Source organism: Panthera uncia, chromosome C2 (assembly GCF_023721935.1).
Source record: "Panthera uncia isolate 11264 chromosome C2, Puncia_PCG_1.0, whole genome shotgun sequence".
Taxonomy (NCBI): Eukaryota; Metazoa; Chordata; class Mammalia; order Carnivora; family Felidae; genus Panthera; species Panthera uncia.
This window is the reverse complement of record NC_064810.1, coordinates 33,804,583-33,822,874: the sequence shown is the minus strand read 5'-3', so window position 1 is coordinate 33,822,874 and position 18,292 is coordinate 33,804,583. Positions and strand designations below refer to the sequence as shown.

General features: G+C 32.6%; 1 protein-coding gene across 1 annotated transcript in view; it reads left to right on the top strand.

Moving 5' to 3' along the window:
* Positions 1 to 18,292, top strand: part of GBE1 (1,4-alpha-glucan branching enzyme 1) — a 267,235-nt gene that overhangs the window by 114,923 nt on the left and 134,020 nt on the right. The window contains exons 4-7 of the mRNA XM_049628001.1: positions 10,180 to 10,305; positions 11,131 to 11,266; positions 13,431 to 13,521; positions 16,972 to 17,181. Coding sequence (XP_049483958.1) covers positions 10,180 to 10,305; positions 11,131 to 11,266; positions 13,431 to 13,521; positions 16,972 to 17,181 — 563 coding nt within the window. The remainder of the gene's footprint in view (positions 1 to 10,179; positions 10,306 to 11,130; positions 11,267 to 13,430; positions 13,522 to 16,971; positions 17,182 to 18,292) is intronic.

Sequence of the window (18,292 nt, the reverse complement as noted above, 5' to 3'; positions counted from 1 at the left end):
AACTGATGGTTACCAGAATGGAAGCGTTTGGGGGGATGGCTTATGTAGGTGATAGGGATTAAGAAGTACACTTGTTGAGATGAGCACTGGGTGATGTATGGAATTGTTGAATCACTATTGTACACCTGAAACTAGTATTACACTGTGCGTTAACTAACTGGAATTGAAATAAAAACTTTAAAAATGCTATAAAATCGGCTGACAAGAAATTATCCAAGTGTTTATCTTGAGTTCCATTTCACGTGTAGTTTTCTATTCCCCCATTTAATCATCTGTTTGATTGCTTTCTCATTTCTTGATGGGTATACTTATTTCCTTATCAATATTTATACATACTTATTTGTTGTTCTTCCCCTGATAGCATGTGTACCTAGGAAAATACATGTCTTCTGTGGGTGAAAAGAGAGAAAAGACTGTTAATGTTGTAATCTCTATTATGATAGCTTAGCATATAAAGAATGTTAAATATTCAGGAAGAATTATTTTCATCATTAACTGTTTTCTTAGTAGTTATCAATTACATTCTGGGAGATATTTGTCTCAATATGTATTAAATATATAATTGTATGTTTTCTCAAATCTTATAATTTTTACCATTATGAACTTCATATCTATCTGTATATCTATCTATCTATGTATATCAATCATCTATTATGAACTTTATATCTATCCAGAGATATCTATATCTCTGGAATTTCTGTACATACCTTCTAGAGACTGAATTATTTCTCTTTTCCTCCCACACTTTATAGTTTACCTCATTGCAATAGCACTTCATGTGATGGCTTAAGAATCATATTTTCTTTCAAATGATTCAGTTTATTACCATATAGACTTTTGTAATTATACTTAATATTTTTAAAGAGAACTTTAACTCATCTTATGATAGTACCCTCCCCTATCCTAGCACTTCTGAAAATACTTCTCAGATTTTTTTCTATTGGCATTATACCAGATTATAACTCTGTTTACTTAATAGAATTCTAGCCTTCACTGCACATGGATGAGTCTCTTTGAAGCACACTTTTTCAGTAATGAAAACTCACTGATTTTTTCCCCTTTTCATAGCTTTTTTCTTTTATTACTCTATTGATCTTTCAATATCTTGGAAGTTTAAATCCTATATTTTTATATCATGTGTAATTCATTTGTTTTCTAGTCTAAGACACTTAATCAATCTTTACCCGATTACAACATTTCAGCATTGTTCCTATTCTTTTCACTTAGGAGTAGTTATTCTCACTTGCTCAGGGGTATCCTTTTCAATGCCTGCTTCCTAAATCTCGCATAATCCCTTTGGATTTTGTCTTTTTATAGTGACCTCACTTTATAAGGTTTTTGTTCAGGTAATGTACTTGAAATGAAGCGAACACTTTATCAGTTCTACTTCGTTGTTTCTTTATTTCTTTAAAGATTTGCCTCAGTCAAAGGCAGAGACAGAAAAAATATTATGGTTGTAATACTTCTTAACTAGACTAGAAGGTTGGGGATCTGGGGTGGAAACCTTTGGGAGTAATACTCCTTGTTTTAAGTACAGCAGCATCTGTCCCTTTAAAAATCATTCTAAATAAAAACCTGCTTTTATAAGGAGCAACTACTGATCTTCATGTATTTCTTTTTTTATAAAATTCTGAGGTCTTTTCTCTCCCATGTGAAAGTGTTACAGAAATGGATGTTTATATCTCTGTCATTCTACAGCTGGTGCTAAATCAGGAGCAAAGTAGCTATTAGTGTTATGCCTTGACTATAGTCTCTTTTTGTTCTGTACATTGGTGTCATTGATGTCAAAGTTTGATATAATTTGATCAGATGCTACTTTGTGTCAGTTTACAGATTTATTTTCCATAGCTAGTATGTTTAATCTTTTCTTTTAAAAACATTTTTTTTAATAGTGGCTTCATTTTTTGACAGAAATACTTTAACTGATTCTACTCAAACATTGTTACTGGATTCCACATTGGAAAGATTTCTTGTTTCTTATGAAAGAAAACAAAATGAATTGTAATGCATTATTTTAAGATAACAAAATCCACACAAAGCTAAAATAATGAGAGTCAATGAAAATTAAACAGTAGGTTATTGCTTTCAAAATTCAACTGATTTCTGTTTTTTCTTAGTACAGCTACTTGAAAGGATATCACAGTTTTTTTTTGTTTTGTTTTGTTTTGTTTTTGTCTTTTGTATATTGTCTCATACTGCATAACATAAGAGCCCGAGACTTAATCTAATCATTTAATCTCTTTTCCATTTACCTCAGTCTCTGAACAATGTGGATATAAAGTGCATCAAAAGATATGATAATTTTTTTCAGTTATTATTTTTTTTTAAATTTCAGTTCCGGTGTAGTTGACATACTGTGTTATACAAGCCTCTGGTGGACACTACAGTGATTCAGCAGTTCCATATATTACTCAGTGCTCATAAAAATGAGAGTACACTTAATTCCCTTCACCTATTTTACCCAATCTCTCACCAGCCTCTCTGGTAACTATCAGTTTGTTCTCTGTAGTCAAGAGTCTGTTTCTTTGTTTGTCTCTCTTTCTTCGTTCATTTGTTTTGTTTCTTAAATTGTATATGTGAGTGTCCTTTTTGTCTCTTGTGACAATCTTTGTTTTAAAGTCTATTTTGAAAAAGAAAAAAAAAAAGAGTGCCACCTAGATGACTCAGTCGGCTAAACGTTCGACTCTTGGTTTCAGATCAGGTCATGATCTCACGGTTTCATGAGTTTGAGCCCCTCTTTGGGCTCTGCGCTGATACGCAGAGCCTTCTTAAGATTCTCTCTCTTCCTCTCTCTTTGCCTCCCCCACTAATGCTGTCTCTGTCTCTGTCTCAAAATAAATAAACTTAAAAAACATCAAAAAAATAAAGTGTATTTGTCTGATGTAAGTACTGCTACTCTAGCTTTCTTTTCACATCCATTTGCCTCATAAATGTTTCTCCACACCCTCACTTTCAATGTGCATGTGTCTTTTAGGATGTGATAAATTTTTATGATGATCGTGTATGCACATGGCTTATGTAAGGTTGTTTGATTAAATAAAGTTATGATATAAATTATCAAACAAAAAATGGAGATATCTAACATGTATGAACTTTAATATTCAGATAAAATTAACAAGATCTTTTTAAAAATTCAAATAACAAAGTTAATGTTTATTTGGTACCCATAGTGGTCTCAGTTTATAAACCATGGTAATGTCAGTTATAGCTCATATATAACCCTGATTTGTATAATTTTACCAATCAAATATATGTAATTTTATGAAGGTTCATCTATAAAATAGTTGCATATTACAGGTTTATTATAAATGGAAAACTACCTTGATACTTTTATTGATATCTTGTTTTTTCCCTCAATTAATTGAAATATAAACTCAAAATTCACAATGAAATACGTTTAATATCAGGTAGTGTTTCTAAGATCCCTAATTGAAAATTCAGAATGCAATTTCTTCAATAAATATTTTTATTATTACTGGCAACTGATTATTGAAATAGTCTCATCTCTGTTTAATGAAGCAAATATATCAGATACAAGGTAGAAAAAATAGCTCTGTAGCCTTTGCTTGTGGTGAATTCAGAGCTTTTATTTCCATCATGTAGAATAGTTCTTTTTATTCAATCTCTGAATATAATTACATGGGAGTAGACTAGAAATAAAAACTGTGTATTAAAAATTTACTTTTTTTTTTTTTTTTTGTGGGCTCCTATCAGTTCTGAAACTCAACAGCATTTATTCTGAAGGAGTTTACTTTTCCTGGGAATTGTCAAGGAGACTAAACCTCATTTAGTGAAGGTTACTGAAATGCATTGGTATATTTTTTGGGAGTAAGCAGTTAATAAGATAAAATGTGTTATTTAGACTATTCATTAAAATAACTTCATCTTTTAACTCTTTCTAGCACTGACAAAGCTTAGCTAAATTTAAATACATTCCATTTTATTCTTAAACTGTGATTGCTTCTAATGTTTTCTTCCTAATTTAGTTTCCTGTGGCTGCTGAACAAAGTTGGTGGCTTTAAATAGTAGAAATTTCTTCTTTCACAATTTTGGAAGCCAAAAGTTCAAAGTCAGTATCATTGGTCTGAAATCAGGGTGTTGGAATGGCCACACTCCCTCTGGAGGCTCTTGGGGAGACTTTCTTCCTTGTCACTTCCAGCTTTTCGTGGCTGTTGGCACTGTTTGGCTAGTGTCTGCAACACCCCAGTCTCTGCCTCCTTGGTCACATTCCTTTTTTCTCTTCTGTCTATTTGTAGATATCCCTGTTTCCCACTTATAATGATAAATGTGATTTCTTTCTTGGATAATCTGGTTAATGTCTCCATTTTAAGATCCTTTTATCATATCTGAAAAGATCCTGGTTTTTTGTTTGTTTGTTTGTTTGTTTGTTTTGGTTTTTTTTTTTGCCACATAAGGTATCATTCACAGATTCCAGAGCGTAGGCTGTGAACATCTTTTGAGGGGCCATTTTTGAACCTCCCAAAATGGCAAAGTGATTCATTCTTATATAATCTTGGTGAATCTTAAAACTGATCCAAGCAGGAAGAACAAACAAAACTGAAAAAAAAAAAAAAATGTATACTCCTACATCATTTTTCAACAATGATTAGTAGTAAAATTTTTGTTGAATTAAAATGAGATGTAGAAGCTGCTTTTGAAAATATATTCAGCTATTTTAAAGTTTTAATAATTCTATGTGTTTGTTTAAGATGATATTTTATTATTTATTTATTTATTTATTTATTTTTTAATGTTATTTATTTTTGAGACAGAGAGAGACAGAGCATGAATGGGGGAGGGTCAGAGAGAGGGAGACACAGAATCTGAAACAGGCTCCAGGCTCTGAGTTGTCAGCACAGAGCCCGACGCGGGGCTCGAACTCACAGACTGCGAGATCATGACCTGAGCCGAAGTTGGCCGCTTAACCGACTGAGCCACCCAGGCGCCCCAAGATGATATGTATTTATACTATATTATTTGTATACATTAAAACATTTCCTCAGGATTCTGCTCACTGATAGAATCATCACATTCTTCTCTGGAATATCACTTATTTTCCTACTTAATTATGAATGGTGATTACCTTTTCTAAAAATGTCTTTTTTATTTTTATTCCATGCACTTCTAAAAATTACTTAAGAATAAATTGCAATATATTTTCTATGTATGTACATTTTTCTTTCTCTGTACAACTATATGTATTTATATATACATATATATATATTTGAGTAACATTTTAAACACATGCAGACAGAATACTGATATTCAGCATTGCACATTGGTATGACTATAATAATATATATTTCCATATTATATTAATACATAACATAATATGTAATATATCAATATATTTTATTATATTTATATATTTTTATATATAGTATTAATTTAGATGTTCTATAAATTAGAGATAATTTAAAAGTGAAGACAACATTGCTTTGTAAATTTGCTTGGTTATTTAACCTGTACCCCATTAAATAGTTATTTTTTTAAAGTTTTTATTTACTTATATTGAGAGAGCAAGAGAGAGCAAAAGAGAGCAGGAGAGGGGGCAGGGTAGAGAGAGGGAGGGACAGAATACTAAGCAGGTTTTTGCACGGTCAACGCAGAGAACGACACAGGGCTCGAACTTATGAAGTGTGAGATCATGACCTAAGCCAATGACAAGAGTCAGACATTTAATCAACTGAGCCACCCAGGTGCCCCACTAAATGGTTATTTTTATAAATATCTTTTAAATTAATCCTCCTTGTACACTTTTTTTTTTAAGGAAAATTTTACCATGTATCACATAGTTGTAATTTTAGTAGTATAATTTGGGCAAATTGAATTATAATATTCAACATGTCTGTCTTTTCTTTTGGTCTTCAACACATTCATTCATGAAACCCAGAGTTACATTCAATACCATTCTCCAGAGTATGCTAACACTTCCACTGTTTTTATAAGCAATTGTTGACCACCTGAGGAGCATGTTATGTCAGTAATTCTTCAGTCCATAGGAACATTATTCTCTGGCAAGAAGCATTTCAACAGATACTCCTAGAATGAATGAACACACACACACACACACACACACATTTAAAATATTTTTTTTTTATTTTTATTTTTTAACATTTATTTATTTTTGAGACAGAGACAGAGCATGAACGGGGGAGAATCAGAGAGAGAGGGAGACACAGAATGTGAAACAGGCTCCAGGCTCTGAGCTGTCAGCACAGAGCCGGACCTGGGGCTCGAACTCACGGACTGCAAGATCATGACCTGAGCTGAAATCGGGTGCTTAACCGACTGAGCCACCCAGGTGCCCGACATTTTTTTTTAAAGATCTTTTCTATTTTACCAAACTTCCTTACATTGTTTATGTCAGTTCTAAATGACATTTTATAAATAAAATTTGACTGCATATAGTCAGTAAGTCAATTTGACTTTTGCACAGGTAGAGGTTTCTTTTATACACTTGTTTGTTTAGTAACATCTTTTGATAGCAGCTTCCCATAAGTCAAAGAGATAATTTGGCTTATTAAAAAATGAGCCTGCTAATATTTTATAATCTAAGAAAATGTTATAATTTTTAAAAGTATCTATTTGCCCTATAAAAACTTCATCACAATATTATCTTCATTAGCATATTCCTTTAAAGTAATTTGATATATTTTTGGAGTTTTATTTCTGACACTGTCAATATATTTAAGGTACATAATATGCAACTTGACTAGCACAGCTCTACAAATGTATATGCAGCTGTATAAATGTATTGACAGTCCTTATTTGTTTCTGATCAACAAAGTTATATAAATGAAATGAAGTAATATATAGAAACTGCTAACAAAAGCTGCTAATAATCTATCCATAGCCAACTATCTAATTTTTTTTTCTATTTGTTTAAATACTTCAGTCCATGCGTTTGTATGCATTTACATTTGGAAGATGCAGCCCATTTTTTTCATAACTTGAAAGAATATTCTTACAACCTTCAATATAATTCATTGCTACAGTTTTTACGGCTATACATTCTTCAGTCATTCATTCTTTGCCAATAAAAGTAACATGAAGGTCAGTAGACAAGGACATAGTTCTTTGGACACATCTCTGATTACTTCCATGGCAAAGTTCTATAATTAGAATTGCTGAGTCATTGAGAATTTTTGAAAAAATTTTTTAGGCATATTGCCAAATTGCTCCTCAGAGCTTTTATACTGTTTTACACTTATACTAGCAGTGTATAAGCCTTTTAATTTGATAGTCTCAAGAGAATTCTTATACTTCAGCTGTTAGACTTATTATCCTTGAAAGATCAATCTGGCTATCTCTTTTCAGTTTGCTATATACCATATGCTATTTTGAGGTTATAAATTAAGTGATGTAAAATCTTATCTCATCATCTAAAAATGTTTTTATCTGAATCTGAACTCATGAGAGCCAAAATCTAGGTATTGCACCTCCCCAAATGTGTGCAAAACTTAGTTCAGAAAGATTATATTCCTTATTCGTTGGAACTTCTCTCAAGTTAGATTTATTTAGATTTCTTATAATACTCTTAGCTGATTACCACAACAATTTAAGGACAGCAAATGAAAAAAAAAAAAAACAAGGTGAGGTGGCTTCTACAGGTGAGTGCTTAGGAAAAACTGCAGTATTGTAAGAAAGAAGCCTCCAAATCAGGGGCCTAAAGAAGAGATTTTACTTACCTTTTACATAATGATCACAGGTAAGTGTTTCAGATTTGATGACAAGCTTTGCTTTACATGTCATTGAAGTACCTGGGTTATAATTCTGTTGCTGAAAAAGGAAAGAGGCAATTGGATATTTAAAATTTTCTACCCTAAGTAACAATACTAATAGACTATTAGGGAAGAAATAGAACTTTTGGAAACAAGGATATTGAGGTCACTCAGTGAATGATTAAATAATCCTTTGTCAGGTGTAGAGTTTGATTTTACCCTACCTACAAGCTTATTACTTGTTATTATTTTATGGAACCTGGCAGAATGCACAGGACTCCTGGGTCAGAGACAAATGATTTTATTAGTCACAGCAGAGTAAACAGTATGAGCATCATATTTGCATTGGTTATCTTTGTTTTCAAATCCCATGGGTGACACCACACGGTCCAGATGGATGCTGCTGACACAGCTGGTTTGCATCATAGCTCAGGAACATTCATCTTGGGGAATCCATTCTTTTATAGCAAGCAATAAGCAAGCCTATTCTGTATCTTCAAGGCAGACATTTTCTCATTCCTCAGGGTAGCATGCTACAAACACAACTCTGAGAAATGGCTTTTGTCAATAACTGTTAGGGCCTTGTATTCTTGGCCTACCCAGCAAAATATGTAGGAATATTAGAGACCCATAGAGGGACTGTTCCTTTCAACATACATCACACAGTAGCCTCTGAAGGCATGTGTACAAGCAATGTTCTAATGATGTTGTCTAAATGTGTACAAGCAGTGTTCTAAAGAATGAAAATTATATTTAGCATGAGGAGATTCTTGATGTCAGCTACTTAAAGTTTCAAACATTCTCTCTGCCAACAGATACCTTTACAAATAATTGTGGGTTCATGATCGTCCTTTGCAGGGACTGTGGAGCCATTTTCCAAAAGAGAGAAAAGATAGATGGGTGGATTAGGCAAAGTGCTATTTATTGAAAACCGATTTCTAATATTTTACTTTCCCATAGCTTGTACTCAGTTGATGAGTGAGAAAAAAGTAGTATGCTTTAAACATATTACTATTATATATTATACCAGAAATTCATGTGGCTCAAGGGACATATTTTTTTGGGATGAACTACTACTGAAGTGGATTAATCCTATTCATTTTTTGGTGATAATGATTTGAATGATAGAAATATTTGGCTGTCATTGGCTTCAATCAGTGGATATAATAATAATGAAGGAGAAAGAATTTTGTTCGTCTAAGTTAGATATTCCTTTTCACCACTAACCTGCCCCCTCCATCATAAATCAGGATTTATTATTTATTTATTTTTTAGTATCTGTAGGAAGTGCAGTGGTTACCTGTTAAGAGTAAGGAAGTGAGTATCAGAGGCTCTGTGTTCAGCTTTGGATCTGCTACTCGGTGACTTTGGGACTTTTGGCAATTCAATCTCATGTAATATTTAGGTTATAAAGTTTCTCTAGAATCTAGTAAGATATGATGATGAAAGTCCTTTCTAAACTGTAAAGTATTATACAAATATTTAATTTCTAATAATTATGCACACTAGACTTTTTACTATTAAAGGAGACTGAAGAATATATTCTCTCTCAATGCTAATGGTATAGCTCCTAATCTGAACAATTTTCATCATCGTATACCATCTTTTAGAAGGTTTAATTAAAAAACTTTCTTAAAAAGGTACCATTTCATTCACTTGGAAGCTCTGCTCATGTGACTCACTTTATTATCTAACCTTGTCGATCAATTCAAGGTCCTTTATTTAGTATCCTCTCTAAAAGGGTGGATTTGCATTTTATTGATTTTTTTATTAGTGATAATAATAGTGATTCTATTGGCAAATATAGGAATGGATGTTTAAAGGGGGAAATTATTGGTTTAATATGGTAAAGCATACTTGGAATAGGGTGCAGAGGAAGTTGAAAATGGTGGAAAATATTTGCAGGGTGGTATCTGTGTGTATGTATATATGTATGTATGTAGGTATGTATATGTGCCTGTGCACAATACAAATGCTAATCAAAATCCATTTTTCTCCTTTAGCTTCTTGAAAATGTTATGATTGCTATGAAAAAGAAATGCAAGAGATGGCAATATAGCTCATTACTTTTTTTTTAATACAGTAAGATTATTTCTTCTTGTTGATTAATTTATTGACAGTAGCTTCCAAATAATATTCTTGGTTTTTTTTTACTATCTATTTTATGTTTACTTTAATTAAGCACTCTAATGGTTGGTTGGCAATGTTGGCAGTTGCCAGAGAATCATAAAATATTTAAGTTGGAATCTACTTAAATAATCATATACTATAACAGATGAGATGAGAAAGTAAACTCCATGGAATTTAAACATTTTTAAGGCCACACATCAGTGTGGTAGTTTACATTCTTAAGATCATTCCTCCTTTTCTTAATTGTAGCAGTGCTCATAAACTTAGGCATTATCTTAGAGCTTTCAAAGTATTTTAAAGCAATAACATCTCATTCTCTTTTTAGGTAGTTATTAGGAGTAAAAGTGGAGAGATCTTGTATCGTATTTCACCATGGGCGAAGTATGTGACTCGTGAAGGTGAAAATGTGAATTATGATTGGATACACTGGGATCCAGAACACCCATATAAAGTGAGAACAACAAATCTTTAAATACATGCTTGTTCCAATATTTCTAGGAAAATTAATTTTTATTTTTATACCTTTTATAGTAATGTTCAACTTCTCTCTTCTCTGCCAGTTTTATATTTTACATCATAGTGTACCCGATATGCTCTACACATTATCAGAGTCCATCATCTGTAGCCAGTAAAATATAGTAGTGAGTTCTTGTTTTATCATGTGTTACTGAGGTTAGGAGGAGGGAAAAAGAAAACTAAATCTCTACATACTGACCTGTAAGGGATACTGCTTTTTTTTTTTTTTTTTTTTTTTTTTTTTTTTTTTTTTTTTTTAAACCACAATTTCTGTTTCATCATGGAATCTTCAGTGAGGTAATATTTCTCATTGTCATGAGTTAGAAGCAGGATCAATGTCCTTAGGAACAAGGAATAGGGAAGATACCTCATGAATATATTATTTAGGGTTATTTTCAAGGTTTCTATGTATGTTTGAACTCACATCTCTGTCTTTTAAGTTATTGGAGCATGTTGATAAATGCTTTGCATTTGATAATTATGTATGCATTTTAAGCTCTTATGTTTTCTTTAAGGCTCAGTGATAAGGTATAAGCCATTGCATGATTACTCTTTTCAAACAGATCCACTAATATGGTTCTAAAAAGGAATTTACTTTTAAGAGAAAAATTTAATGGATGTAGCCAAATGCCTTTTATATGCAAAAACAGTTCCAAACTGGTTGACTGAGTTGATTCACCATTCCATTTAACATGCTAAATCAGATAGTATCATACCTGCATTTCTGATCTAATTCTTTATGTAATTTTATATTCTGTAGTTTAAGCATTCCAGACCAAAGAAGCCAAGAGGTGTAAGAATTTATGAATCTCATGTGGGAATTTCTTCCTATGAAGGAAAAATAGCTTCTTATAAACATTTTACATACAATGTACTACCAAGAATCAAAGACCTTGGTAAGTAATAACTGTGATTTTTATTCAGATAAAATTTTAATGAGTCTGTTCTCTTATTAGAAAAGCTAATTACAAGTGTCTCTTTTTTTGTGTTAAGAGATTAAATATGTAATAGAAATGCATTTTATTTTAGGCTTCTCAAATTGCCCTGTAATAGTGATAGCATAGAAAAGAGAAATGGAATAAGATAGAGTGTAAGAATTCAAGATATTATTCCAATTTCAATTTTAAGTAATGTGAACTGATGGCTTCCAAATTGTAGATAAAGATGTAAGCATAATTACTTTTCTACAGGAGAGAACTTTTATCAATTTAAGTGGTCATTGATTATAGCATGTTCATTTTAGTCTTTTAGGGGAAAAAATCATATATTTTTTTTTAAGGTTACTGGAACTCATTTTGTATCAGAATCTAGGTATATATAGCTCCAGTCAGGATGACTTACTTGACAGATATTTATGGTACATCTTTCTGAGATACATCGTTCTAGATGTTTGTATGTTGGACTGTAATGACATAGATTCTTGTCTTCATGGGAACAGCCAGGAGAGTTAATAGTGTACTGCTGAATTATTGATTCAGTATGCTTTAAATTTGTTATTTTTCTATTTATAGGTAATGACTTTTTATCATTTCACAGCATATTAGCACCTGCTCCAACAGCTAGGCAGGAAGATAAAGTACATTTAATTATTCTGCTTCTGGTAGGCAGTCTAAACTTTGGCTAGAAGAAAGGTTTGCAACTCACTGTTAAAGTTTTTAGTTGTACATTGCTGTTAATTGTCTGTGATAGTGAAGTCAAATTCGTGAAACCCAAATTAATTAAATGTATGAATAATTTAATATTAATTATATTTAATAGATATTATATTTAAATTGTTATATTTGAGATGTGCTGCCATTTCATACTGTAGTACATTGTTTATGACCCAGATCTTGCAAAAGGTTGGACAGAACAAGGATTCTCTTCTTCTCATTGTTGTGCATAAGTTGAATAGCCCAGTACTCAGAACATAAATGAATCGAAGAATGAGTAATGCCATAAAATTAATAATAAAAACTATAAGTTGGAGCTTGATCATAAGAATGATTTTTATTTTATAATAGAGAAACTACAAACTCTGTATTTTGTTGTAAGATATATAATTGATTTATGCTATCTGAGCAGCAGTTTATACACATATTTCTGTCATGATGGAAATATGATAAAGTAAATGAGGTTGTTTTCACAATGAAAAAGCCAGGAATAATAACTTCTCAGCAGATTATGAAGTATAGTTTATGTTACTCTTTAACCATGAATCTCTAATTCGGAATGTGACATTGCAGTTGTTGCAAAATTAATTATGTACTGATATATGTACATGAGAAGCTATATTGACATTAATTGGCCTTTGAGGACAGAGTATTTTCTATGTATATTAGAGAAATGTAGCTTTCAAACCAGTCAAATCATATTTGAAAATTTTGCCAAATTTGAAGATGCAAAAAATATTTCATTTAGTTGTAATTTTAAAAATCACAAGTTTCTTCTTCTTTGATTATTGGCTTATATTAAAAACACATTAGTAAATACTTTTAAGGTTCTGTGTGGCTATTCGTGCACACATACAACTTTGGAGCAATTGTATAGGTAGAAGAATTAATGCTGGCTTTGTAATAGCTGCCTAGTGGAAACATGGATTTACTGGATATCTTATGTTACATGGTAGAAATAATTGAAATATAAAGAAAAAGGTAAAATTAAAAGTATATGGCATGCAACTGGTTACTTTTATTTAGCTTTCATAATCTTCATTGTGAATATTATAAGTGCAACTGAAGTTTAGCATATGTAGATTGCCATCTTTAATATTCTAAAGTCAAATTAAGAGTATATTTGCATATCATTTATTACTTGTTAAAATGAAGACATTTCAAATAACTAGAGTACCACTCTCAAGAACTAACTGTCCAATTTTGTATTAGAAGGTCAGACAAGTCAAAGATGTTAAAGAAGTAGAACTTTTCAAAGTGATCAAATCCTTTGTATGTAAATGATCGTATGTAAAATTTAATGTCCTTAGAACAAAGATGCTGTGTGTGTGTGTGTATATATAATTTCTTTTTCATTTATTTTTTTTTAATATTGCTTTTAATTTCTACTTGATCTGTGCCTATATAGGATACAACTGCATTCAGATGATGGCAATCATGGAGCATGCTTACTATGCCAGTTTTGGTTACCAGATCACAAGCTTCTTTGCAGCTTCAAGGTAAAATGAAAGTCTCAATTATAACCATTTTTATTTGAGAAAAATAAAAAAATAAATAAAAGTAATTTTTACACTTTATGTGATATTGTTTTGTAATCTATTTGGGGGTTAACAGTTTATCATTTTTTTTTTTTTTTTTAACTACAATCATAGACTCTCTTTTCATCAAGGCTTAGTGGCTAGCCATGATTCAACATTGCTTTTCATGAAATGATTTCTGTTAAAAAGTATCCAGTTAACGTGCTGAAATTGTCATGCATTTGGAGGCCCAAGTCTTAATCAGAAAATCATGCCTCATGGAAGTCATTATTGCCAGAGCTCACATCCTTTACTGGAAAGAGATTGGCTCATGTAGGAACATTACTGAGAAGGCTCTTGGTAGGACATATTACTGCCCACAGAAGGATTGTCCTTCTTTCTGGGCTTAAATCCAAAGAATGTGGATCTCTGGGCAGAAAGACACCAAAGAGTCCTATGTAATTGAAGAGGTATTGACCTGAACATGTCCAACATTGTCTCCATCTCATGGAACTTACACTGTTGTGGCATATAGACATCAATCCAATAATCATACATATTGGTTTAATATAGACACCAATAATCATACATACTGATTTCTATCTGTAATAAAAGCTAGGAAGAAAATGACAGGGTACTATAAAAGCCTAGAATGAGGGGTCTGATCAGTTTAGATTAGATCTGAACTGATGTTGAGACTGACATATAAAACATAAGTAAGAGTGAACTGGGGGAGGAGTAAAGTAGGAATAAGGAGATAGTTTTTCTGGCATAGAGAAAAAATACTGATACTTTTACCTGTTTCTCTATATATTCTCTAATATAGTGAATAAATTACCTGTATTTGTGATCTCTAAATCTTTCATTCCTCTCCTTTCTTGAACTCATTCCGAGTAGGCTTTTCTCCTCTTCATTGAAATTGCTTTTGTCAAGTATACTGATGACCTCCACACTGTTAAGTCCAATGATCAGCTATTATCCCACTTGAACTGTCAGCATTTGGCACAATTAATTACTTGTACCTTGTTAGGACATTTTTCTTTCCTTAGTTTTCAGGAAACTATTATTCTCCTGTTTGTGTATTTCCTATCTCTTTGCTGCTTTTTTTTTTTTTTTTTTAATTTGCTTTGCTTTTTTTCTGACCACTAAATATTGGACCTCCCAGGGTTCAGCCCTTGGTTCCATTCTCTTCTGTATATGTATGATGTACATTGAGGGTCTCATCAAGGCTCATCCATTCTTATGCCTTAAATATACTTTACATTATATTGGACTCTTCCCTTTCTGTACCTGCCTATACTCAGCTATCATAAAACCTAACCACCTGTAACTTCAAAATATATCCTAAATCTGGCTTCTTCAATTGCTGCCATCCTGTTCCAAGTTGCCATTATCTATAACCTGGATTATTTCAATAGCCTTTTAACTTGTCACTCTGTTTCCTCTTGTTCTTCCACCCCTTCCCTAGCCTTCTTTCCTCCATATACATGGGCTACTTTCTGCATGGTTACCTGACTAACCACTTTAAAATAAAAGTCAGATCATGTCCCTCTCTTGCTCAAAACCCACTAACGATTCCCTATCTCTTTCAGTGCAAAAGTCAAAGGCCTTATATTGGTCCATAAGACCCCATGTGTTCTGGGTCTTGGTGGACTCTCGGGGCTCATCTCTTTCTGGATCATTCCACTCTGGCTACACTAGCCTATTTGCTATTCTTCCAGTGTTCCTAGCTTATTAGCTTAACTCTGTCCCCAATACCCTTTATGTCTGAACATCCTATCTTTTAGATATTCACACACCTTGCTCCTTACTTCTTTCAGGTCTTCCCTTGAACATTGCCTTCTTCATGAAACTTTCACTGATAACCCTGTTTAGAATAGCATACCTGCCCTTTCCACCAGTGGCTTTGCTTCATTTTTTTCTTTAGAGAAGTTAATGCTATCTGACATCCCCCATGTTTTGCTTATTTATTTGTAGTCCTCCAATCCTCAAACTAGAATATAAATTCCATAAGGGCAGGGATATTTATTTTGTTCACTGCTGAATCTCAGAGCACAGACAATTTCGTGACACATGGTAGATGGCTTAATAAGTATTTGTTGAAAACACAAATGAATGAAAGAGATTTTAAGGCTATTTATTTACTGAACACGCTGTTCATTGAGTAGAAAAAAGGCTGGGATAAGGAGAGAAAGGGGTAAAGTGTCCTAAATCTAAAGTTATTGGAAGGAGCCAAATTAGGCAGTGCAGTAGGTCCTGATAATGTCCACAGTCTTCATCCTAAGCACAATGGGAGTATAAATATGACTTCAGGTAGAGGATGAAATGATCACATTTTCATTTTTTAAAGATAGTTCTTGCTGCCCAATGTAGTTGACTACCAGGAGACCTGCGATATACTAAGCACTGTACTGCATCATGGTAAACCAGATAGTAAGAGCCTCTGCCCTCAAGGGACATATGATGTAGTGAGGAAGTGAGATAATAAATAATCACAAGGGTGATTGGGTGATTATTTACTTAAAGAGTAAAGTTGATGCTATGGAAGGCCAATATTGAGATTTTACATAGGTTAAGAAAAGCCTTCCCTCTTAGAGGAGTGATTTTTGTTTTCTTTTTCATGCAGACTAGAAAGCTGCTATTAACACAAACATGTGTGCCTTTGAGCTACCCATGTTTTCTGCTTGGGTGGTGACAGACATGGCCCATCCTCTTGGCCTTCTGGCACCTGAAGGCATTCCAGTTTGGGAATAAGTAGGTACAAGAGGGATGACCTCACTCAAGATACCAAGGACATTGAAAGAAATACTCCAAGAGACTGCCATTCCAAGCATACATACTCACAGGAATGGCCAGGTTTATGAACAGGGATTACCATGCTCCCCAGGCAAAATAGCCTTGGAAAAGAAAGTCAGAAACTCTGAGTTTAGAGAAACGGAGTTTACTACCTACTGGGGCGCCTGGGTGGCTCAGTCGGTTAAGCATCCGACTTCAGCTCAGCTCTTGATCTCATGATTTGTGGGTTCAAGCCCTGCATCAGGCTCTGTGCTGACAGCTCAGAGCCTGGGGCCTGCTTCAGATTCTGTGTCTCCCTCTCTCTTCGCCCCTCCGTCACTCATGTTCTGTCTCTCAAAGATAAATAAACACTTAAAAGAAAAATAATTTACTACCTACTAACTCAAAATGTGAATTTTCATTGGGATATGAATCTATGTCTAATAGCTGGATTTTAATTATTTTTTTATGGAATGCCTTAAAATTTGTTTACTAAGAAATACTATTCCACTTTGACTTGTACCCAAGTATTATGTCGTAGTGCGTTTTCATATTTAAAGTACCTAGTACTGCACTGGTAAAACAAATGATACACAGTAAATGGTTCTTTGATTTAAATATGATATGATTTTGTTTCTGCTTTATTCTTACCTTTAGCCGTTATGGAACGCCTGAAGAGCTGAAAGAACTGGTTGACACAGCTCACTCAATGGGTATTACAGTCCTCTTAGATGTGGTGCATAGCCATGCTTCAAAAAATTCAGAAGATGGATTGAATATGTTTGATGGAACAGATTCCTGTTATTTTCATTCTGGACCTAGAGGGAATCATGATCTTTGGGACAGTCGATTGTTTATCTACTCCAGGTAGGTATATGTAATATGGAAATGTTTTTACTGAAAAAATATTTCAAGGAATATTGCTAAATTCATTGTGTGTGTAGTCTTTCACTGGTATATAACTTGTTAAGCTGATTTTTAAAAATTATGTAAGGAATGTTTACCATATGTATAGACTTTCCTTGTTTTGAATAGCCCATGTATTTGTGGTAAGTTTCATTAAATTTCAGTTTTACCAATCTTAGGCCACTTAAAATATATTGGTTATATGGTCACTTAAAATGATTTATATGAATAATTCTTTAATATCTAAAATAATACTTTATGAAGTTGAATTAACTGTAGCAAGTCTCCTTTTAGTAGAAATATATATTGTATAAAATAAGCAATTTTTTAAAATGTTACTTCCTATTTTGCTATCTTAATAATATTGCCATATTCCTGATCACAGCTAAATTAACATAACTTTAATAACAAGTAACATTTATTAGCATGTAATATATCAGGTATGATGCCAAGTGTTTTAGCTATATTAGCTACATATTTTATTTTCCTTATTCTGCGTAACAACTCTACTTACACCTGGTAAGTTCTATTGTTAGCATCATGTTACATAAAGGTAAGCTAAAGTTTATTGTTGAAACAGTTAAGATTAAACACATCTCTGACTTCTTTTACTGTTTAAACAGAAGGGTGTTTTAGGTGATTAAATCTAGATAGCTTAATAGGGCAAAATATTTTAAAATATCAAAAATACTCTGTATCCATTATTGATTATAAGTGAAAATATAATGAAAATATGGTGTCAGGAATATAAAAAGTAGCAGAGTATCAACATATAACTAACTTTTTATAATAAATATTTTTGAAAGAATTTAACGAATTTTCTTTTGTATGCTGCATTATATATACATAAACATACATGTATCTGGATGTTTATGTATCTGGATGTATTTTGCTGTAGCAAGTACTTTGACAAAATGAAGGTTTCTAATTTTTCAACATAAATTAGATGACTTTCATATGGAGGAAATTGTTTTGCTTTGCTCTTTCCTGAATGTTATACATTGTTTTGTATTTCGTAACTGTATAGGAATCACTCATGCCAGATGAAGGAGCATAACATATTAGAAAAGAC